At 34.7% G+C, this 25,326-nt stretch overlaps 1 protein-coding gene across 1 annotated transcript in view; it reads left to right on the top strand.

Annotated features, from left to right (window-relative positions):
- DNMT3L (DNA methyltransferase 3 like) overlaps nucleotides 1–15,213 on the top strand; it is a 38,478-nt gene extending 23,265 nt beyond the window's left edge. The window contains exons 9-12 of the mRNA XM_051990589.1: nucleotides 6,052–6,127; nucleotides 12,503–12,642; nucleotides 13,583–13,668; nucleotides 15,054–15,213. Coding sequence (XP_051846549.1) covers nucleotides 6,052–6,127; nucleotides 12,503–12,642; nucleotides 13,583–13,668; nucleotides 15,054–15,213 — 462 coding nt within the window. The remainder of the gene's footprint in view (nucleotides 1–6,051; nucleotides 6,128–12,502; nucleotides 12,643–13,582; nucleotides 13,669–15,053) is intronic.
- The last annotated feature ends 10,113 nt before the right edge of the window (nucleotides 15,214–25,326 follow it).

The raw sequence follows: 25,326 nt of genomic DNA, 5'->3' as shown, positions 1-25,326 counted from the left end.
TCCTGGAATATAGTCTCCAGAAGAGTTCCCTAGGGATCTGTGCTTGGTTCCTTCCTGTTTAATATTGTAATAGATTACCTGGATAAAAGCTCAGATAGAATATTTATCAAGTTACACATGTCACAAACCTAGGAGATATAACTAGCAGTGGATTTTAGAGTGAATATCTAGAAAGATCTCAAGCTAGCAAGTTGGACTGAATTTAGGAAGATGAAATGTAATGAAATTAAAAGGGATGAATTAAAATATTAAACTTGATGGAGAAAGTGTATCTAGGTAAGTCTCTTTCAGAAGTTCCTGGGGTGGTGGGGTGAAGAGTGGGGAGAGAGGATGCAGCTAGATGGTCCAGTGGATAGAACATCAGTCCTGGATTCAGGAGGCCCTGAGTTCAAATCCAGCCTCAGAAAATTGATACTTATTAGCTATGTAGTCCTGGGCAAGTCACTTAATCCTTCAGAAAGAGAGAAACAGGCATTTGGGGAGAAAATACAGAGGAACATAAAAATAAGTGATATGTTTATGAAGAAGAATAAATGATATGAAAGCTCTAATGACAAGAGCTTTCTTTTCAAAGTCTTCAATAAATCTGTCTATACTTAAGAGTTGCCAGGCTTCCTCTCCATCAGCATCTCCATTGCTTCCCAGGATAGTGGTTGTGGACCATGGGCTAGAAGGTTATTTCTGAGGCTCTCAGAGTAAGATAAAGCCCCACAAAGTAGTCATCCTCTCTCTCTCCTCTAGACTTATCAAAGTCCAGTGGCAAGACATAAGTCAAGATCATTGGTGATGCCTGGGAAAGCTAGTTAACAGTGAAGTGCCAAAAAGGCACCTTTGTATTCTCTCCCTATCATTTTCTAGTGTCTCCTCCCAACCATCCTCTAGTTAGTTATTTCTAAATTATCCTGGACATAGCTTGTTTATTATATATGTTGCCTTGTTATCTCCTCAACAAAAAAAGAAAAACCCAAAAAACTACTGTCAATGTGAATAACGATGGGAAAGTAAACACCTTACAAAGATCTCTTCCTATCTCAGATATAGATTAAGTAGCCCTTTTAATACAGTTGTTTTGTTTTGCTTTGTTTTCCTTCTCTTTACTGAGGTCAACTATATAGAAAAGTAATGCAGATATCTATTGTGAGGGATAGTGGCCCAGATTGTCAAAGCATGGTCCTAATCCTGGTTGCACTACATTTGTTATTGAATATGTTTTTTAATTACTAATTAATTTTATATGATTATTCATGACAGTTCAGATAGATCAAGGTGGAACCTTGCTTGTTGCTTGAGTACATTAAATGCATCTTCTATCTTTAAAATCCATTGGAAAGGGACAGCTAGGATGACACAGTGGATAGAGCACCAGCCGTGAAGTCAGGAGGACCTGAGTTCAAATGTGATTTCAGACACTTAACACTTCCTAGCTGTGTGACCCTGGGCAAGTCACTTAATCCCAACTGCCTCTGGGGGAAAAAACAAATCCACTGGAAAATTTTAGCAAGTCTGAGAGAGGTATTGTCATGATAGAAAACCTAGAAATTAAAAGATGGTAGTGTCTACTGAGAAAGTAAAATAGTTTTAGGGACAAGAGGAGCCAAATCAAATCCCAGCTCTGGTGCTTTCTACTTGTGTGTCTTTAAGCATATCACTGCACTTCACTCGTCCTCATTTTGCTCATCTGTAAAATGAAGGGATTAAACTAAAGAAACTTTGAAGTCCTTTGCAGCTCTAAACTTAAGCTCTTCAGATATTGCAAAATGGTAGGACTGGATTGGAGTATTTTCCTGTAACATAGGTTTCATGGCATATTGATATTACTCCTCAGCCTACTGTGTGCTATTATTCTGCCTCCTAGTCTTAACAAATAAATGGTATTATCAGAGATGCTGAAGAAGACTCCATAGTATTGGTGAGGTCTCAGGCTAGAGGGAAAAAAAATTGCCAGACCTCTGATTTCATTGATATACTTTATTCTTGATAAGAAAACTATGTTTACCAATGTTGATCAGGACCATACCTGTAATATATAAGTCAAACTGTCGCCTGGATCACTGAGTGGTTAAATGACTTATTCAGTGTCTCATAGCTAATTTGCATTAAAAGGAAGACTGAAGCCAAGGTCATCCCATCTCCAAGGTCAATTTTCTATACACAGCTCCACCAACCCTCACCCTAATATTAGTCTTACCCATGATACTCTTCCACAATGAGGATTGTAGCAACATGAGCCAATATCTCATTGTGATGTTTAAAATGGTTTGAGAGTAATGATTTCTGGATAATTTAATCATTTTATTAATAATGACAGCATTTTAGTAAAAGGATTGTCATTTGGCTGTCTCTTAGAACAAAGATTAGACATTCTTCAGAGTAGCAATCAACTCTGATTGCTTAATTCATTCTCTCATTAACTAATGAGAGGATGAATATGACAAAAAGCAACTGAACTTGAACTTCAATTATGTCTTTTACTTCTAAGTTGTCCCCAGCTTTCAAGATCTACAAAGAATTTATGCCCAGCCAAATCAAAGTAGAATATAATAACTGCCTCCCCTGGGTGGGGTCTGGAGAGAGGAAAAGGACAATTTTTCGAGACTGGAGTCTTGAAAAGAGGATTTTTTAAAAGGAGAAAATACGAATCTCCCCAAATCCATTAATAATTAATAATCACTTCTTTCACATGGATCATGAGGATTTTTTTAAGTCACATTAATGAACATCCCAGAAATTGCACAAGATAAATGGCATTACCATCACCAGACCTTAACATGGCTAAGAAAGTCTTTTTGCATTCAGCATCTTTTCAGATCTGGGCTCCATTCAGTTCATTTCAACAAACATGCATTAAGCACCTATTATGCCAAGGCATCATATTTAGTTCTGAGGCTACATTAACAAAAATGAAAGTTTTGTTCTCAAAAAGCTTACATTCAACTTGAAGGAAACAACTTACATACAGATAAGTAAATATTGAAATATATAAAAATATTTCCACTAGTTTGTATAATACAGAGTGCCTGGTCTCAAGTCAGAAAGACCTGAGGCTAGATTTGAACTCAGACATTTACCGTTTGTGGGGCCCTAGGTAAGTCACTTCACCATGTTTACCTCACTTTCTTCATCTGCAAAATGAGCTGGAGATGGAAATGGCAAATCACCCCAGCATCTTTACCAAGAAAATCCTAAAAGGAGTCACATAAAGAGTGACAAGACTAGAAAAAGAAAACAAATAAAAACACAGAATAATGGTAGCTCTCATTTAAAGAATACTTTAAAAGCTTTGCAAATATTAACTCATTTTATCCTCATAACCTGAGAAGTAGATATCATCACTAGAAATGAAGAAAATAGAGCAAAAAGAGGTCATGTGATTTGGCTCTACATAGGATCACACAGCTGCTAAGTGTCAGAACTGGATTTGACCTCAGGTCTTCCTGAGTACATGGTCTTTCCACTTTGCCACATAGCTACTTCTTAAATATAGAATATATTGGAAAACAAACAAAGAAATATAGAGTAATTGAACAAGAACTAAAAAATGGAGGCTCGGAAAGAACTTCTTGTAGGAGGTAGCACGTGGTCTGAGTCTTGAAGTGAGTACTGGGATCAAGAATGGAGAGAGAAATCACTCTAGAAACACTAGGGACAGCCTAAACAAAGGTACAGAGATGGGAGATGACCATTGTTGCTCAGTTGTTTTTCAGTCCTGTCTGACTCTTTGTGACCTCATTTGGAGTTTTCTTGGCAAAGATACTGGAGTGGTTTGCTATTTCCTTCCCTAGCTCATTTTACAGATTAGGAAACTGAGTAAGTGACTTGTCCAGTGTCACCCAACTAATAAGTGCCTGAGAACTAGAATTGAACTCAGAAAGATGTCTTCCTGATTCTAGGTCTAGTACTCTATCTACTGTGCCATTTAGCTGCCCCTATTTGAGAAACAGTAAATTAGACCAGATTCTATTCCACTTTACTCTTTGATCTGGGTAGTAAGTAAATCTGATTCATTACTATTGTTAACGTGAAATTTTTCAATATGAGGTTGCTGGGAACAAGTTATGTAAGACTAACCTCATTTATCAAATAATATAACACATATAAAGCATTTTGCTAACCTTAAAGCATTTTATAAATGCTAGCTATTACTATATTGTGATATTGTATTATGATCATGATTCCAGTTTTTAATGAGGTTATTGGACTAGAATATTATACTGTAGACAAACATTTCTGTGATAAGCATTATTATAAGTACTTCTATAAATATTATCTCACTTGATCCTCATAACATCCTCCTTTTGAGAAGTAGAAAATTGGAATAATTGAAGAAACTGTTGTAGAAAGAGATTAATAATAATAGCAACAATATCTAGCATTTTAATAGAGCTTATTATGTCCTAGGTACTATACTAAATACTTTATAATTATTATCTCATTTGATCTTCATAATAATCATGGAAGGTAAGTGTTTTTATTATACCCACTTTAGGGATGAAGGATAATTCACTTGCATTCAGGAAGGTATCAATATACCCTTCAGTCAGCACAAACCCACATCACTGATGATGTTTGAAATACCTTGTGAAAAGTGTAAACTGGATCCTTAGTAAAGGTTGACATTCATGATGAGGTTCCCATAGTTTCTATTATATTGGGAGGAGTGCTAACTCATCCTTTGGAGAATCTGGGCCATGTTTCCAAAGTATGGCTTCTGACACAATTATTCTAACTCAAAAAGATTAGTGGACAAGTGACATGATGGAGCAAATAAGTCTCAGTTGGAAGATTGCAATAACAGCATTACTCTGGGGATATGGTGAGATAAGAGATAGAGGGTGACCAAAAGAGAAAAAATAAGTACTACAGAATAAAGCCCCATTTACCCTGTCTTACTTATGGTCTTTCCCATGTACTTTAGGAAGTTTATGTTGAAAGTTTCTTAACTAGAAGATGTGAGTGACCATTCATATGAAAAACAACTAAGGTGCTTTATTTGACCTCAAGTTCATTATGAGTCAAATGTGATGAAGTTATTATCCAGAAAATAGTCAAGGATCTGCAATTTTAGTGGTATGAGTATTGTCTCCTGGGACACAACCACAACTCTTCTCTGACTTAGAAGCTTGCCTTTGAAAGCAGTGGGTGCCAAAAAAAATTTTTTTTAATCCAGCAACATCCAAATTTGTGGTAAACCCTATCCCACTTATCAGGTTGTTTCTGGGACAACAGACATCAGCCAATCTCTGGTCTCCAACTTAAAATCTTTCCAGCTTAAAAGAGTAACTGGCACAAGCAAGGGTCACTTACATGTTACAATGAAGATTTTAAAAAGGGGGATTTCAATAGAGAAGTATATTTTTAGACTATATTAACTAAAGCAGAGTTCATAGTCAAGTATATAGAAATGCTGCTATAATCAGACTCAACCTAAACTACCATGTTCAATTTTAGATGTCTCATTTTAAGACTATGATGGGAAAGAAAAAGAATCTGGAAAACTTGCCTTAAGAAGCTGGAGGATATTTAGACTGAAGAAGAGAAGGTTTAGGGAATAAATGATAGTTGGTTTTTTTTATATTTTTGAAGGATCCTTATGGGGAAATGGGACTAGACATGATCTATGTAGTTGCAGAAGACAGAACTAGCAGTAGTCTATGATGTTGCAGAGAAGGAGAGTTCATCTCAATATAGTAAATGACTTCTTAAAAATTAAAAATGCTCGACCATAGAAAGGAAAGGCTTTTGCATGAGATATCCAATGGATTCATCACTAAAACTATGCAAACAAAGACAGGAAACCACTGGTAGGGGATGGGGAAGAGGACCTATGTAGAAGTTAGACTTAGATGATCTCTAAATTCTAAAAGTCCTACCTCTAGAATTCTATAATACAATCATCTATGTTATGTTTGTTGTGACAAATATGATGTTATAAAAGAGAGACAGAGAGATCTCAAATATATTAGAGATTGATATATACTATTTTAGAAGTTTTGAATCACATGTTAAAATAAAAAATTATAACAAAAATTCTGAAATATTTTGTACAATTAGGTAGAAGAATGGGGACCATTTGATTTAATATATGGTTCCACTCCTCCAATTGGACAAATCTCTGAACATCCACCTGGTAAGAGAATCTTTGACACATTAAATAACTGTCTTCTGAAATTCTCTTTTTTCCCTCTTTCATATTTTATTTTTCTCCAATTATATATCAATACAATTTTTGCAATTCATTTTTGCAAGAGTTTGAGTTCAAAATTTTTCACTTTTCCATCCTTCCCTTTCCCCTCTTCCTAAAACATTAGGCAATTTGATAAAAATTATGTATGTGCTATCATGCAAAACATATTTCATTTTAGTCATAGTTGTAAAAGAAGAAACAGATGGGTTGGTGGGAAGAACCATGAAAAAGAATAAATTAAGTGTAAAAAGTATGCTTCAGTCTGCATTCAAAGTCCTTTATCTGGTTCTTTATCTGGTTGTGGATAATATTTTCTTTCATAAGTCCTTTGTACTTTTCTTGGATCTTTGTGTTGCTGAGAAGAGCTGAGTCATTCATAGTTGATCATCCCACAATGTTGCTGTTACTGTGTACAGTGTTTTCCTACTTCTGCTCATTTCACTTTGCATTAATTTATATAAGTGCAATTCATCATTTCTTATTGCACAATAATATTCCATTACATTTAGATACCAGAGCTTATTCAATCTTTCCCCAGTTGATGGGCATCCCTTCAATTTCCAATATTTTGCCACCATGGAAAGGGCTGCCATTAATTTTTTTTTTTTTGGTGAGGCAATTGGGGTTAAGTGAATTGCCAAGGGTCACTGGGAAGTGTTAAACATATGAGACCAGATTTAAACTCAGATCCTCCTGATTTCAGGCTAATGCTCTATCCACTGTGCCACCTAGTTGCCCCTTGCTATTAATATTTTTGCACATATAGATCCATTTCCCTTTTTTATTATCTCATTGAGTATATAGTAGTGGTATTGCTAGATCAACAGTTTGATTGTCCTTTGGGCATGTTCCAAATTGCTCCCCAGAATGGTCAAATCAGTTCACAACTCCACCAACAATGTATGTGTCCTAATTTTCTCACATGTTCTCCAATATTTATCATTCTCTTTTTTTTTTTGTCATATTAACTAAGCTGGTAGGTGTGAAGTGATACCTCAGAATTGTTTTTATTTGCATGTCTCTAATCAAAAGTGATTTTGAGTACTTAACATTCCTATAGATAACTTTGATTGCTTCATCTGAAAACTGCTTGTTGCTAATTTTTGACCATTTGTCAATTGACGAATAGCTTGTATTTTTATAAATTTGACTCAGTTTCCTATATATTTGAAAAATGAGACCTTTATCAGAGACATTTACTATAAATAATGTTTCCTAGTGTTCTCCTTTTCTTCTAATCTTGGTCAGATTGGTTCTATTTGTGCAAAAGCTTTATAATTTAATATAATCAAAAGTACCTGTTTTAATTTCATAATGCTCTCTACTTCTTGTTTGGTCATGAACCTATAATTCACTTTTCCTTTAAGAATTTGGCTTCTACACTTAGGGCATATATGTTTAGTACTTATATTACTTCACTGTCTATGGTACCTTTAAGCAAGATGTAGTTTCCTTCCTTATCTCTTTTTAATTAGATCTGTTTTTGCTTTTGCTTTATCTAAGATCAGGATTGCTATCCCTACTTTTTTTATTTAGCTGAAGCATTAGAAATTCTAATCCAGCCCCTTATTCTGTGTGTGATTCTCTGCTTCTAGTGAGTTTCTTATGAACAACACATTGTAAAATTCTGGCTTTTGATCCACTCTGTTTTCCTCTTCTGTTTTATGAGAGAATTCATCCCATTCACATTCACAATCATGATTGCTAACTGTACTTCCTTCCATCCTGTTTAATGCAGATAAATTGTTTATATCTCTTTACATGGGAAAATGCTACTCATAATTCTTAAAAATTATACTAGGTAGAGTATTTGTAGAGCTAGAAGGAATATATATCCTTTATATTTTCTTTTCCCTTTTTACCTTTTTAGACTTCTCTTCAGTCTTGATATTAGAAATCATTTTTTTTGTTCAGTTCTGTTCTTGTCTTTATAATAATTTGAAATCCTTCTATGTCATTAAATGATCATTTTCTCCTTAGAGTATTATGCTTAATCATGTAGGTGATCTTTGATTGTAGTCCTAGCTTCTTTGCCTTCTAGAATATCATATCCCATGATTTCTAATTCTTTAAGACTGCTGCTGCTGAGTCCTGTGTAACCCTGATTGTGACTCCCCAATATGTGAATTGCTCTTTCTGGATACTTGTAGTATTTTTTCCTTTACCTGATAACCCTGAAATTTTGCTATAGTTTCCTTTGGAATTTTTATTTTGGGATACCTTTCCTGAGGTGATCGTGCAATTCTTTCAAATGCTTATTTTGCCCTTTACTAGGACATCAGGGCAGTTTTCCTTGATAATTTCTTGAAAGATGCTGTACAGCTCCTCCTTTTCATTATGGTTTTCAGGTAGTCTAGTGATTCTAACATTGTCTCTCCTGGACATATTTTCCAAGTCAGTTGTGTTTCCAATGAGGTATTTTACATTTTCTTCTATTTTTTTTCTTTCTTTTGAATTTATTTAATTAATTCTTTATGTCTCCTAGAGTCATTAGCTTCCACTTGTCCAATTCTAACTTTTAAGGAGTTATTTTTCTCAGATAGCTTTTGTACTTCCTTTTCCATTTGGCCAATTGTACTTTTTAGAAAGTTGTTTTCTTCAGTGGATTTTTGTATCTCCTTTTGCATTTAGCCAATTCTAGTTTTTGGCAACTAGTTTCTTTTTTCAAGCTGTTGACTCTTTTTTCATAATTCTCTTGTATCAGTCTCGTTTCTTTTCCCAAGTTTTCCTTTACCTTTCTTATGTGATTTTTTAATCTCCTTTTTGAGATCTTCCATGAGTTTTTGTTGAACCTGAGACCACTCCCTGTTTTTCTTTGGGGGTTTTCCCATAGGTAATTTGATATTGTTGTCCTTTTCTGTGTTTGTGTCTTGGTCTTCGTTTGGTCTTCCCCCACCATCATATTTTTCTATGACAAGATTCTTTTGTCATTATTGTTTTTTGCTCATTTTTTTTGTCCTTTTCCTTTTCTTTTAAATTTGAATTCTGCTCCTAAAGTGGAAGAAGCACTGTCTCAGGCTTCTTGTTCTAGGGGATGCAGATACTAACTATTTACCTTGTGCTACAGTGATGTTGTTCTGAGACCCACAAGGGACAATCACATCTAGTGCTGCACTGAGGCAATACAATGGAGTGTGGGGAGTGGTTGCTGCTTCTGAGCGGCATAGGAGTCTGGCAGTTTACCTGGTACTGGGCTGGGGTCTTAGTGCTAGTGTGTCATGTGTGCTGAGGTCAACAGGATGTTTCTTTATTTCCCCAGGGCTACATTGAAGCATAGGGGAATTTGACATCTGGATGCCTATTTGCCCAGGACTATACTGAAGCATGTGATGATTCTTGTGGCAAAAATATGCCCATTCTCCTAGCTGTATTGAGACATGTGGAGGTTCCTAGCATTTGCAGTTGCCCGCTCAACTGCCATTGGGCTTAGAATCACTAGCTGAGTTGCTGGAAGTAGAGCTTGCTGATAGCTTGCTAGGACATTTCCTGTCTGGGACTGTGTTCCCCTTTTACCCAAAGAGATAGTCTTTCTTGCTGATCTTCCAAGTTTTGGGGAGCTCAATGATTATTTCATCCCATCATTTTATTGTTTCTGTGGTTCCAGGATTAGTTTTAGGATGCTGTTTTATGGTTATTTAGAGGTGAATATGGGATAATTATGGTGATTTATTGCTTACTCAATCATCTTGGCTCCCAAATATCCTCCCCTTAAATTCTCTGTATAAGCATTGTCCCCTCATCCTATCTATCATTCATTGCTTTTTTTCCCCACTCATCTATGCAAGGAGATCATCAGTTAGAGAGGTATAAGCCTATTTTCCCAGCTGAGACTAGTAGATCTCTTGAGTTTGGAGGTTTTGAACTCCAATGGACTTAGACTACAGGGTTTTCACACTGATTCTACATTATAATGAGTTCCCAGGATGGGAAACCAGACTCTCTGAGGAGGAGCCAACTAACACAGCTCAGAAACAGAGGAAACCAAAGCTCCCATGAGGATGATCAGAACTGGATCTACCTGTTAAGTAGACCCAAAACTTCTAGCTTTAATAAGGTAGAGAAACCCAGTCCTAAATAAATTTTAAAAGGAAGAAAGAAAATTAAATACAAGAATCGATCTAAAACTTTTGTTGCTCTTAACTTTCTTGACAACTTCTTATTGCTATTGTTCTTAAGATCAAGTAGTTGAATATGAGATCTAGGAAAACTAGACAAACCAGACAATGCTGAAAGCAACAAATCTTTTTAAAATGAATTTAAAAGGGAAATACCATGGCTAAATTGGAGAAAATAAGAGAATAACAGGAAGAGTCATCAAAAGAAGTAGGAAGGGTACAAGGACAGCCCCAGTGGTGCTAAATTGATATGTCCTGATTTAGCCTCATTGTTCACACCTGAGACTAAAACATGCAAAGAAGAAGGAGGAGAGAAGGGGTCAACTAGAGGCATGTACAAGAATCTTCAGCCATGATGGTTTTCAGACTACAAAAGCGGAAAAATGAAGAAGACAACTGTCTTGGATTTCCGGACAATCATTCTATGCTTCTGGGTAACTTTCTTGGCTTGGAAGTTTGGAGGTGGAGATGAGTGTGCCCACCCAAAGATTAGAAATGCTCAGATTTTTATAGGCTAAGGAGGAATTTGAGCAGGTTTGATTGGTGTCCCACTCTGATAGCATATGTCGAGAGCCACCAATAAGCTAGGAAATTGGGTACAGAAATTGGGAACAAGAGATTCTGGATATGAACAGTTTCGGAAACGGAGCAGGGAGAAAAAATGAGAAAAGGGTTGTTATAAAGTAGAAGGAGCTATCCCATCCCCATATGTAGAAATGACTAGAAAATATATAGCCTGTTGATGAAAACAAAAAAAAAAGACCAGATTTTCTGTCTCAACATGGCTTAAGTATGATTTGAGTGAAGAATCACCAGCACAGGGTTTCTTGTACTTAACATAACTAGTTTCCATCACATTCCCTTGTATTGTTAGGTATTTTATTCTTTGCATTTAAATTATTATTCTAAGAAAAGGTCCATAATCTTCACCAGATTGCCAAAGGAATCCACAACATTAAAAAAAAAAAAAAAAAAAAAAACTCTGATGTAGTAAAGACTGCTTACCTTGAAGACAACATGTTTATGTTCCTTATTCTATTCTTTAAGTGATATAGGAAACTTTCAGATGGGGCAGGAAAAAATACCATGGTGGCAGGCAACAAACTCTGATGAACAATCTCATCCAAATAGCAACCTCTCATCAGCCTCTCCCCTCACCAACTGAAAGTATCTTCTTCATCAATTTTCTCACAGCACTTTCTCTGGATCTCTCTTCTTTACTGTATGTCATCTTATAACAAATTGATTGTGTGTTATTGTGTTAATGAAATAGCCCCTCAGTACACTCCACAGAGGTAGAGACACTGGTGTTTTTCATCTTTGTATGTCCAGAAATGTAATATATTGTTTTGCAATGGTGAACATTTCATAAAAGTTTGTAAAATTGAATTGAATTTTCTTTTTTTACACATCAAGGTTAATCTTCAGAGGTGTGGCAGCAACAATGCACCCAAGCAGTTAGGGATGGACAAACTCCTCACTTTCTAGAAATCCTCAGAGAGCATTCAATTATGGTTTAGAAGTGTCTATTTTCTTCCTTATAAATCAAAGAATCATGCATGTGATAATAGGAGAAAAGCTGAAATACTACCTTTTTCTTCCTCTCACCCATTTCATTCTACAAAGAGAGCTCTTCCACTATAATAAAATAATCCCCAAACCACAAAACAGTCCTGTCAGAGAAGACACACAAAGTAAATGTCTTCTGTTTCAAGAACTTTTGTTTCCTGCAGAAAGAGAATAGTTATGCATTACCAAATCTAAATCATCTCCTTAGTGTTTGCAAGATATATTAAGAAACGAAAATGATATAAAATCATGAAGCATCAATAAAATGTTTTTAAAATATTTCACAATAGACCAAATCACAATCAACCAAAAAAAAAAAAGTGGGGTTCGTTTTCTCTAATGTTTCCCTTAAACAGATTTTACTTCTTCCTTTTATCATGGAAAGACTAAATGTGAAGAAAGAAATAAAACAAGAAACTAAGATATAACTAAATTAAAATAAGATTATAGATCTATATACAATATCAAACAATTCTCTTTTCTATTTTTCTCTGACATAGCCACCCATATTTTTAATTCATCACTTATTTTGAAGGTCAATGTTGCCACTTCCTAATGAAAGGCATTCTAGGATTATACCATTTTATTTCTTTTCTGAATAATAATTCTCTTTCCTTATTTTTTCTACTTCTAGTATGGTACTTTCTCCAGTATTACCGAGTTTTACAATATGGGAAGCCCAAGATGAACAGTGAACAGCCATTTTTCTGGATGTTTGTGGACAATTTAGTCCTGACTAAAGATGATAGAGAAATTGCTTCTCGATTCTTTGAGGTATAAAGCTGTTTGTGTCTCATGGTCAACACACTACAACAAACAGCATCATTTTTTCAAAGTTCACCCAAATCTTTTCTTCATTTAATAAAACAAAATTTGGTGTTCTAGAAAGCATGTTCTCTTAAGTATAGACATTTACTGGTCAGACCTAATGGTTTCAGTTAGATACCACAAGATAAAAGCTAAAGGCTACAAAGATTCATTTCTTTGACCTAAAAATGCTGCAAAAATATAATCTCTGTAGTAGTGGAGTGTATTGCCTGAGATAACCATTAATTTAGTTTCTTAATTTTTAAGCCTTTTTGCAATTATAAGTATTGGCCTACAAGAAAAAGGTGGGAATCATTACTATATCCTTGTGGATATCCTTCAAAATTACTTTGGTAAAAATAATGCTTTTTTTAGCTTTTGAAGAGACAATAGCATGTTGTTTCTCCTCTTTCTCCTTCCTTTTATCCTTGTTTCTCTTATTTTTTTTCTTCTTCTTTATTCTTTTACTGTTCTTCCATCTCTTTTTCTTTCCCTTTCTCTTTCTCATCTTCCTTTGTCAGCACACTTTTACTCACCAAGTACCTAACAATCAATGATTATGGAAATTTTTGTTTTACTTTGATTCATACTAAAATATAGATGGGTCTTGTTCACTGGCCCATTATTTCAATTTCAAATGAAACTCAAAGGAAATAACTTTCAAATGTTGTACTTCTTTTTAAGGAGTTAAATGCTAAGAAAAGTTTCACATGTAAATAAGTTTTTTTTTTAATTAATCTATCAGTTCTATTCAGTTTAGACAACTTGGTAAACATATTTTGAATATGAGAAATTATTCTGCCAGTAACTATTCTCTGTACTCATACAGATCTTGATACGGGGTGGAGGGAATTGAGGAGAAGTTGTTACTCAGCATCATACATAGTGATATTTTCCATTTATTAAGATTGATCCAGTGACCATATATGAGGTGTGTGATGAGATGGTCAAGAATGCAGTCCTTATATGGAGTAACATACCATGCATCCAAAGGTGATGTAAAATATTTTTTTTTATTTATTTCCGTAGTTTATTTTGAGAAATGGACAATGAAATCACATTTAATGTTCAGTCAAATAATTGAAAATTTGTTTAATCAGGAAAAGTTTTGAAGATATGGGACACAATGACAATGTAGAACCAGGAAATAGTGCTAAGGTAATTAGGAAATCCTTTCTGATAACTAACACTATAGATAGAGGAAGAGTTCTGAACCAGTAATTGTATTGTTATTAAAAAAAAAAAAAAACTCCTTGTATGTAAATCTCTTCTTCCATTCTACTCTACAATTTAGGGTGCAAAGAGAGTTGTCAAAGCTTCTGAGAGGTTAAAGGTTTTTTGCAGGGTCACATGGGAAGTGTTTGTCAGGAGAGGCTAAGTCTTGCTCCCACACCTTCCTGACTGGGAAGCCAGTTCTCTATTATTCATGTTTACTCTTATAAATCCCAAACCAGAAATAAAATGGAGATGATTATTTTGTTGAAAGGGTAGGATAGTATGAAACATACACTAACATTAAATTCTGGAGGTTATAGTTACATAGGTATGGAATTATATACTAAGAGATGTCAAAGGACAGCTGAAATTTCATTTTATCTGTTGTTTTCCCAATAAATGAATGTTCAATTATAGCCCAGAAATCTTTTTACTACACAAAAAATTTAGGTTCTATGTGATACATGAAATTCCACCAAATGTTGGGATCCATTTAACAGAGGAGTAACTGAGGCTGAGTGATATGAAATACCACTTAGAAGTCTGTAAAAACAGTTAAATGTCATTAAAACCCTAGACTTCTGACTATAGTTTCAGTACTCCATTATACCAATTTCATATCACCCATGATCTTTCACTTGCTCTAGTCTTTTTTCCCTCCTTTCTGTTTTTGATTTTGTTTTCTAATTGAGTAGGAGAGTATTCCATGACTAATTTAACAAATTTTCTTATGAAATTGAGGATAAAAAAACTGCTTGCAAGGCCCGAAGGACTGATTCAATCAGTAAATTAATAAGCATTCATTAAATGCTTACTGGGTGCCAAGCAATGTGCTAAGTGCTGTAAATGCAAAAACCCAGTCTCTGTTCTAAAGGAGACCATATTCTAATGTGGGAGAGAACATTCCAACAATGATATTAGTTAGTTGGTTTTTGAAGAAGACTAAAATGACATCACTATGTTGGGGTCAAGATACAGTGTATTGAATTGTGACTGATCAGACCAATACAAGCTCAAAAGACCATACCACAGATTGGGCACAAATAGTCCATATGAACATTTGGAATGGAGATGTGTCTAAATAAATATATGGGGAGGGTAAGAGTGGTGTTTGTTTTCAAACTATAATAATGTTTCCATGTTGTTGTTTTTTTGTTTTGTAGCAATAATTCAACTTTGTCTTCAGATTGGGATTTGTCTCTACTAGCACAGAACATTAAAAGATTGAATGTTTTTTCTCTGAGGCCAGCTAGGCTTGTGAATAAATGTTTTATTTCTCTGAGAGAATATTTTAAATGTTTTTCTAAAGATCACATTTCTTAATTTCAAAGGAGTCATTTACCATGATGAAAAAGATTATTCCTTAAAACATGTTTTCTAATATTCTGTTCTTTTGTATATATATTTACCCTTGTTTGCTCAAGTAGTTTTTATTTTTTGTTTAGAAGTTATTTTATTTTGTCATATTTATATTTGCTGTTTTGTTTTACTTATGGGAAAGCTATCCTAAGCCCCAAGTTGCTTGTCCATACTAGTTAATGTTAAAAAGCCTAAAAAGTATGACTTTTCTGTTTTTTTTTAAAATTTTTCTCATATGGGGTATATATTGAAAAATAACTGAAACCATTTTGCATGCCATAATTTAAACATATTAACAGGTTTATTAAAAAACATTTATTTCACCAATTTTCAGGCTCCTTATTTATAATTGTAATAGTTAATATCATTATAAAAAGCACACTATGCACACTGGTAAAAATCAGGAAAGGAATGGTGTAGTACCATAGAAACAATATTGGATCTGAATTTAACTGACCTTGATCCAAATTCTGGGCCTGTGACCTATCACCTATTTGATACTGAGCAAATAATCACTTCCTTTCTGGTCATACATTTCTTCATCCATAAAATGAAAAGATTAGAGTAGATGACTTCTAAGGTTACTTTTGTAATATGGAAAAGAACATTTCAAAGCTCTATATCTATGATCATAAATTGTGATATCACATAGGACTGTGGTATGGCACTATAGGTTAGTGTCTAGTGGGGAGTAGAAAGTTCCCAACACTTACCTACATATTCCCCTAGAAGCCCCAGAGCAGTAATTATATCATGAATATGGAGAGACAGAAAGACAGAGAGAGACGGAAAAGAGGGAGGATAGGCGAGATAAAAAGAGCTAAAAATATACAGATATAGATAAAGATGTAGATGTAGCTATAGATAGATATATGACTATATCATTATATCTTGACTATGGAGATGGGGCAAGAGAAAATGCAGGAGGGAGAGGAGGTACTGAAATCTCATTAGAGGGAAGAAGTGTCAGCTGAGGCATTCAAGAGCCAAAAGGTACAGATGCAGGCCTAGCTGGATCCACTGCAGAAGAATTTGTGGCTGTCTACATTTGCTAGGAAGTAGCAGATGGAGCAAATGGGTAGCTCAGGAGATAGAATATCATGCTGGAGTCAAGAGGATCTAAGTTCAAATTCAGTGCTAGATACTTACTAGCTGTGCGAACCTAGACAAATCACTTAACCCTGTTTGACTCAGTTTCCTCACCTATAAATGAGCTGGAGACGTAAATGACAAACTTCTCTTTGCCAAGAAAACCTCAAGTGGGGTAATAAAGAGTCAGATTTTCAGTTTGAAAAACTACTGAACAATAAGTGGTGAAGTTTCCCTCTTTCTTGTTCCCTCATGCTATTTAAAGAGGAGAATGAGCATCCATTCCAAAGCTTACAGCTGTTTTCATTTTTCAGATTAAATCTCTATCTCATCCAAGTGAAAAGCACAGTGGCCATTCTTGGGTAAATGCCATTGTTCATTGGCTTGGAAGCTTTGATCAGTTCTTTAGATAATCTGGTGGTCCTTTGTTCTCAAAGGACCATCATGTTTATACCAGATTTAGCAGAATCACCTTATTAGCTTATTATTCCAGTTCAGACTCTAAAGTTCAAATTCTCTATTTCTTTACATTTTCTCCCCCTTTAAATTATGAGCTCTTTGAGGTCAGGAGCTGGGGGTTTTTGTTTGGTTAGGTCTTTTTGCTTCTTTTTTGTATTTTCAACTCTTAGCACAGTGTCCAGAATATGGTAGGCACTTAATAAATTTTGCTGATTGATTGAATCCACTAGTCTCAACTTTCCTAAGAGGAGGGATTTTTCACATATGTTCAACTTCAGCTGGCTATGGCTTTCTTTACATTGTTCTTCACAAAAGCTAGTTTTGAGATAAAACTATACTTAACCTAATTCATTATTGATTACAGATAGATAGATAGATATACTCAAAGGCACTTAAGAAGGTTATACTCAAAAACACAGAGAAAAGAAAATTTTTGTTGTGAAATACTTACATTTCTCCAGATGGAGGCTCAAAAATGAATCATAAGATTTTTTCAATAAATGCTATTATAATTTAACCAAAGCAGAAGAAAGATTAAGTCCCATGAATCCTGGCCTTCTTGAGTTCCACTGCGTATAAATGAATTAGCAATGTTAGAAAGAAAGAGGCTTGATAAAGAGAAGCTTTCTCCCAAAACTCCTCTGAAACCAGGACCTACCCGAACTTTCCTTCCTCTCACAAGGCAAAGACAAGCATGTGATTAAGCAGAGTCATGCCTGAGGGAAAGAGTTGGGAAAGAGCAATTCTACCTACATGAAGTTTGGGTGCCAGATAGAGGGAGCAGCTATTTTCCCTCTTCAGCCAAATACTTCTAACCACCAACCACTCTTTACAAAAGCATATGATCTCATCAACCTTTACAGCCTTACTTTCATTTACTTTCTATTAAAAATCACTTATATTAGACAAACCAGAAAAAGCAATTCCAATATAAATTATGTCCAAATTGAAAAAAAAATCAAAATTAGAAATATATATATAATATAAAAATAAATATAGTACCATCAATGCCCAGCAATAGGGCCATTTGTTCATCAGACAGATTTTTTATTTCTCTCAGTTCATTTAAGAGAAGTCTTGAGGAGAAAGTCAACAGAAATAAAAAAGAATGCACATCACACCATTTGTAAATGTACAAAAGTTTATCAAAAGCATTTAAAGTCTTTTCCAACCTGTGCCCAACCTATTTTCCCCAGACTTATATGTTATTCTCCTTCACATGTTCCATCACATAGCCATACTGTTTTCATGATTTTTCTTTAACTGTCCTCCTTACCTTAATTGCATTCACTCCTCACTTCTACCTCTTAGCACCCCTTGTTCCAGCTTAAAGATTTCTAGTGCTTGGAATTGAGGACCCATTTTCACAAAGAATAAAGAAGAACACTATAATAATATTGGCATTCCAGTTTGTCTGTATAATGGGTAATTTGTAGATTAGCCAGGAAACTGAAGCCTCTAATAATGTGATTTCCATTTAGGAAGGAAGGATATAAGCATTTATTAAATACTGAATGCATGCCTTGCCCTCTGCTAAGTGTTTTATGAACATTATCTTATTTGATCTTCATAAAATCACTCAAAAATAAATACTATTATTATCTCCATTTTACAGTTGAGGAAACAGACAGAGATTAAAGGACTTGCCCAGGCTCACACTTCAAGCAAGTGACCAAAGCTGGATTTGAATTAAGATCATCCTGATTCCAAGCTTAATGCTCAATGCATATCATGATTATTTGAATTTCTCCCTGGAGAGATAGGAAAGGAGAGTTGATGCCCTTCTCTTATCCTAGATGTATGATACACATAGAAACTAAAGCATATTCCCTGACTGAGTGAACCTGAGACTATATTTCAGGTCCTAGCTGTAGGAGTGTGCTAGTAAATATTTAACAATTTCCTCTCCAAACAGTGCAGAACAAACTTGTAAATTTAATCTTTATAATTAATACTTTCTCCATCACTTTTTTAAGAATAGAAAATCAACCACATGATAAATCAAGTCCCACTTTTCAGCAGTTTCCTATTTTCAAGATGTAAATTCTTATTAGCAATCAGTTTTCCAAATTGGTCCAAGCTGCCTCTAGCACACCCTGTTCTAGCTTTCTCTTTTGCTCTCTTATTCCTTACCTGATCATAGGTAACTGGGAGGGACATGGTACAGCTTTAATGGCAGTTTTATGATCTTGAGAGATTAGGAAATACAGCATACTCAATTTGTAAGAGCTGTATTACAGAAAGTAATTTCTACATCTTCAGAGGTCCAACAAATTACATTTAATGAGTCTGGCTTCTCAGAAAAAATAGAATTGTTTGGACAATGCAGAGTCTAAGTGAAATGTAAAATGTATAATTAGAACTTCTGCAAAATGTCTTCTATTTTGGTGGTTTTAAGTCTTAATCTCCCAGAAATAAAGTTATGACTACTGCTGGTTTCAATTTCTCTGTCAATAGGTGCTTGCGTATCTTGTGTATATGAAATATTTCTTTGTTCAGAGGAAACAAATAGCATCAGCTATCTCTCTTTTCTCTTCTTTGTTGATATATTTTCCTTGAACCAAACCTAGGGCTATGAGACTGAGTTAAAAGAATCAAAAAACATGAGAAAGAAAGAATGACCTTTTTAAGGTGGCTAGACTCCTCTAAAACTTAATCAGGTTGTGTATGCAGGGTCAAGAGATGGAAAAGATCCCTTACTGGAGATGGAATACATACAATATATTATCCTATCAGGGATCTGCATTTTGGGTTTTTATTGTTACATCTATAAGAACTGTGTATTTTTATACCTTTAAACCACTAACTTACAAACGTACTCTTTCTTTTCTTTCTTTTTTAAATTAAATTTAATTATTTTAATTTTCAATTTATATAAAAAGACAAGCATTTCCATAACACAAAATAAAAATATGATTACAAATGAAACTACAAATCAACTATGCACAATTTGCTATTCCTTTCAAATATATAACAAAATTATCATGTGAATTTTTTTCCTTTTTTTCTTTCCCCTCCCCCTAAGAAGTAGGTACCATTAGAAACAAATAGAGATAGATGGATATAATAATATATACATAAATTTGTTCTACACATATGTCTATCTCTTCTCTGAATACAGAAAGCATCTTTCTTCATATGTCCTTTATAGTTAATTTGGAGTACAGATGTACTTTTGAAACAGGAACTGCCTCTAAGATATGACTGTTATATCTTAATTCTCCTTTCTTTAAGCACCCCTCAGTGATTCCTTGGAGAGAAGAAAAGGGTTTACTCATTATAGTAATCAGTTAGCCAATTAACAAATTATATTGAGCAACTATTTTGTGTAAAGCACTCTATTATAAAGTACTAAAAGTGTAAAAAGTGAGAAGGGGTTCCAGAACTATATAAATACACATGTATGTATATATTTCTATGTATATAATTATATCAAAACATTCTATTAACCTGTATTGTCTCAAGAGATTTAGAATCTAGTAAGAAATTATGATTTCTAGACTATGATCCCACTATATTATGTCCTAGTAAGACTGTAGCTAAAATAATGTGCCTATTCTAGGATACTACATCTTAGGATTGAGCATGATAAGTTTGAATTTGTCTAGAAGAAGGCAACTAGTATGAAAGAATGGAAAACATGCAAAGATTGATTGAAGAAACTGAGATATATAGTTGGATAAGAAAATAATTAAACAAAGATGATACTAACTCCAAATATTTTGAAAGCTTTAAAGACTACATAAGGATAGAATTATGCTCAATATAAGAAAAAAAAATCTGAGCAATTAGATGTGTTCAGATGTGTAATAGGAGGTAATTGGATTGTGGCAATAGTGAGTTACTGGAGATCATCACAGAAACTGAAAAGTTACTTGCTAGGGACATTATAGAGGGTGTTCACACCTCAGATCCCAGGCTGAACAAAATTGACTCTGAAGTTGAGCTAACACTGACATTCTCTGTTCAATCAAAATACATAGCTGCATCCTATCTTCTGTTAAATCTATTTTATCTTATGATTTTATGAAATGATCATAATCATTATGGTGAAAAAAATCCATTTCAGATATATTATATTCTGCTATTTTGTGAAATATGTAGCATTTCTATTACACAGGATGTCCCAAAAGTCTTAATGCCATGTAAATTTTCATAAGCATAAATGATCAGAATAAATAAGCCTCCCCACTCTCCCAAGCATCACCAAGAAGGTGGAATTAAATCTAGGACTACCTCCAATTTATAGACAGTTCTATTTCAAGAATTCATTTGAAGTTTAGTGGTTTAGAACTCCATGGTTTAGATAAACAATAAGATAGACTGAGATCTGAAAAGGGAAAAGAATAATTTTGGCCACTTTTAGAAAATTGCAAAACTCTTTTCCTCAACTTCTAGAAGATGTAAAAAGCAATATTTTCTTTTTTTATTTTAATAACTTTTTATTGATAGAACGCATGCCAGGGTAATTTTTTACAGCATTATCCCTTGCATTCACTTCTGTTCCGATTTTTCCCCTCCCTCCCTCCACCCCTTTCCCCAGATGGCAAGCAGTCCTTTACATGTTGAATGGGTTAAAAGCAATATTTTCAATACTAACATTTTATCAGTGTTTAAATTTGGCAACAAGATAGAGAATACCACGACCTCCAAAAGACTAAAGAAAAATATTTTTCAGAGAGCAAAATGCATGATGATGTGAACAAATTTCAATACATAATCAATAAAGAATATTTAAGAACAGGAGGAAAGAATATCACCAAAGTATAACAGGACAACAAAAGAAAGATTGCTAATGATACATGAATAACACATGATCAGTCAAAGTATCTCATTTTGTAGGTTTGCTTTCTATGTGGAGAAAGTGAGGAAGACTTCAAGAGTGTTGGGTGAACCCCTTGTGGTTAACTGGGAGAATATATTTAAGAATCTATGGGTGGGCAGCCATGGGAAGCATCACTGGAGATAACTCTTGAATTGATGAGATCACAGATCCATTTGAGCATTTTCTTTTTTTTTTTTATTATGAACTTAATACACAACAACAAAGTACATACAAGTGGATAAGCAGGATTGAAAAGGACTCAGCAAAATCTCACAACAGAGGCCCTAGTCGTATTAAAAACCCCATACTCACCTGTGACTCCAAGAAGCTATAGAATAACACAACAGCCACACCCAGATAAACTTTCTCAGCATACTGGCTAAACCAGGTGGAGCATAACTGACAGATTTTAAACCACTCAATGAATTAAGCTTGAGAAGACTTTCCCCCAGTAGAATTAAAAGATGAAAATAATTTATTCCTATGACTATGAAAACAGTTAAAGTCATATGACTATGAAAAAAAGTTAAAACACTGTGAAGCACTTAGAACTTTGTCAGAATCAAAGTCATCCATTGCATCCATAGCCATCACTGGTCATCTTGATTTTTGTCTTGCCATTGGAGTGTAAAGACTCTAGAAGAGAAAGTAAGGCTGATAACATTTTGTAACTCTGCTTTACTTAAATCCAATTTATATGAAAGTTAAAACATCACCCCACGATGTCATTCATTTCAAAAATTAAGAACAAACAGCATTTTGACATACAAAGCAAGAAGGAAAAGGAAAAGGAGGAGGAAGAGGAAGAGGAGAGGAGTAAGAAAAGAACAAGAAGCACAAGAACAGATTAAAGCTCTTATAGGTAGGGATTGTTTTACTCTTTATACCCATATCCCCAGCAACTAGCAAGTAGCAGGTGCTTAAGAAATGCTTGTTTATTGATTGAAACTGTGAAGTGCTGTGCTTATCTCAAGATCCAATAATAAAATTCCAACACTTTCCAGTTTATCTGTTTCCATCTAAACATCCCTTTGCATATGTTTAATGATTAATTAATACTCTCTTCTTTTTCTGTACTATTACTCACATCCCTCCCCACATGACTTCCCAACATCTTCCAAAAAGAAAAATAAAATCCTTCTCTTGAAATAAATAAGTATTGCAATCATTCAAAACAAATTCACACACTGATATCTTAAAAAAAAAAAAAGGCCCATTCTGCATTTTTAGTCCTCACCTTTCAGCCAAGAGGTGAAAAATGGATTTATTAAACAGTCTTCTGCCATTAAAATTTGTCTTGAGTTTCTGTTCATCCTTCTAAGACTACAAATTGAAGATGAATTTCAGGTCTGCAATTATAGAAGGAATTCCCCCACCCAGAATTCCCTCCACAGAAAAAAATCATAGATCTGGACAAAATCAAATTTAGTTGATGGAATTGTTCTGGGAAAGTAATTTTTGTCCTTGGCCATAAATAGTTGGGGTTTTTTTCAAGATAAACTAACAAATTGGATTTTATAATAACATCCACTTACTCTTTGCACAAGAATTCTTTCACCCTTGCTTCACATCTATTGCTACGATATTGAATTACTGGATTTCAATATGAGAAAAATATTAAGAAGGCTCACTGTAGATGAGTACCTTTTTTTTCCCTTTTAAATAAGATACATAATTTCATTGGATAGAAAACTTGTGAAGAAATAACTTCTATTAAAACATTTCTGTTGCTATCCTGCAGACTAGAGAATTTTACCTCAGGGCAATGAGAATTATATAACTAGCCAAGGATCCTATAACCAATATGGGTTTGAAGAGAACTTGAATTTCAGCTTTCCAGCCTGAGTTTTTGGCTGGATTTTTGACACTTCTATTTGACATCTACCTCTGTTTTTACTACCAAGATTTTGTTCAGAAGTTGTATGATAAAATCAGAAAAGCTTTAGCACAGGACAAAGACTTGTGATTACAACAATTACAACAAAGGAGGCAGGGCTATAGAGAGTGGTATAATCGTCAGAAACAAATCGGTAAACAGCTACAACTGTGAACAGAAGGAAACCACCAAGCTCCCTGGGGTTTTGTTCTTTGTATCCATTATAGGCAGATGATTTGAACTGGTATCTCACCTCCTCTTCTTCTGTTCATCCCCCACATATTCACAAATATACCAAAAGTTATTGAGTAGGACCACAGACAACCAAGTAATCTCGACAGCTGTAAACATTCTCTGTAAACTCCAGATTTGAATTGAATAGGGTAGAAATTACTTGGGGGATCTGTCATCTCAACCTTCCAAACTCTTTATTCACATTCTTTATACCCATAGCCACACACAAAAACTGGAACATACACACACACACACACACACACACACACACACACACACACACAATCAAGTTTCCAACAAGAGAATGATGACATGCACAGGTTTAGCATTTCTTTGGTTTTTCCTAGGAATAAGAGCTGTTAAAAATCCTCAAGTTCCTCTAGTTCACCATGCAGTAGACCCTCTGGACATGCCTAATTTTCATTTGCACTTTTGGCTTAATTTCCTAGAGGGTGACCCCTACTCCAAGTTCCAAGGAAGAGAGAAACCTGATGTTATTTACTTCTACTATTACACCAAATGAGCCCTGGTGTGCTTTCTATTAACAGTCAGTAGATTTAATTGTTGTTGCTTAGTTGCTTAGTAGTGTCTGATGCTTCATGAACCCATTTAGGGTTTTCTTGGCAAAGATATAGAGTGGTATGTCATTTTCTTCTTCAACTCATTTCACAGATAAGGAAAATGAGGCAAAAAAGTTAAGTGATAGGGCAATTAGTTGGTGTAGCACCAGCCCTGAAGTCAAGAGGACCTGAGTTCAGATCTGACCTCAGACACTTAACACTTTTTGGCTGTGTGACCCTGGTTAAGTCACATGACCCCCAATTGCCTCTGCAAAAAAAAAAAAAAAAAAAAAAAAAAAGTTAAGTGATTTATTCAGGGTCACACAACTAGTAAGTGTGGATTTGAACTCAAGTCTTCCTGATTCTAGGGCCTGTCCTCTGTATACAAATGCAATTAGTTCTCAGGATAAGCACTTACTGAGATGTGTAGTGTTTTTTTAAAAAGTATCTTAAATGTCCTTTCTAATCTGGAACACATTCTCTGCAAACATACATGCCATTTATATAAAGAGGAAGTACAAATTTAGGGTACAGTGGTAGTGAGGCAGACAGGTAGGAAACATATGTGGTCAAGGATATTCACTATTATCCTCTTAAAGGACCTAAAAGTTTTTTCAATGAAAATTCTCACAAATCCCTTCCTGTGTGCAACATTTCAGCTGGGTGAGTTCTTTAGTTGGGCTTCTTGGGGTGTGCTCTCTCTACACCTTGACTCTTGATACTCTATAGCTGGCTCTTTTCCCTATATGTAGAAGCATTACTCCTATTCCTGAAAGCAACTTCTTTCCTCAAAGTGACTATCTCTGTATTTATATCAGTTATGTCAAGATTTCTAACAGAGATAGTCTGTTTTTCAGAGCTAAAACCCAGCAAACAAGCTGTGTGTGTGTCCTGAGTTTGGCTTAACAAACATTCCTTTGAACTCCCTCACTGGATAATCTCAGACATAGGAAAATCCCAGAATTGTTTTACACCAACATCCAGTAGTCTCTGAACTTGGACAAGCACATATAGTACCCATGTTGGAGTCATGA

This window comes from Antechinus flavipes, chromosome 3 (assembly GCF_016432865.1).
Source record: "Antechinus flavipes isolate AdamAnt ecotype Samford, QLD, Australia chromosome 3, AdamAnt_v2, whole genome shotgun sequence".
Lineage (NCBI taxonomy): Eukaryota > Metazoa > Chordata > Mammalia > Dasyuromorphia > Dasyuridae > Antechinus > Antechinus flavipes.
The sequence above is the reverse complement of the archived record's forward strand: the minus strand, read 5'-3'. Positions and strand labels throughout refer to the sequence as shown.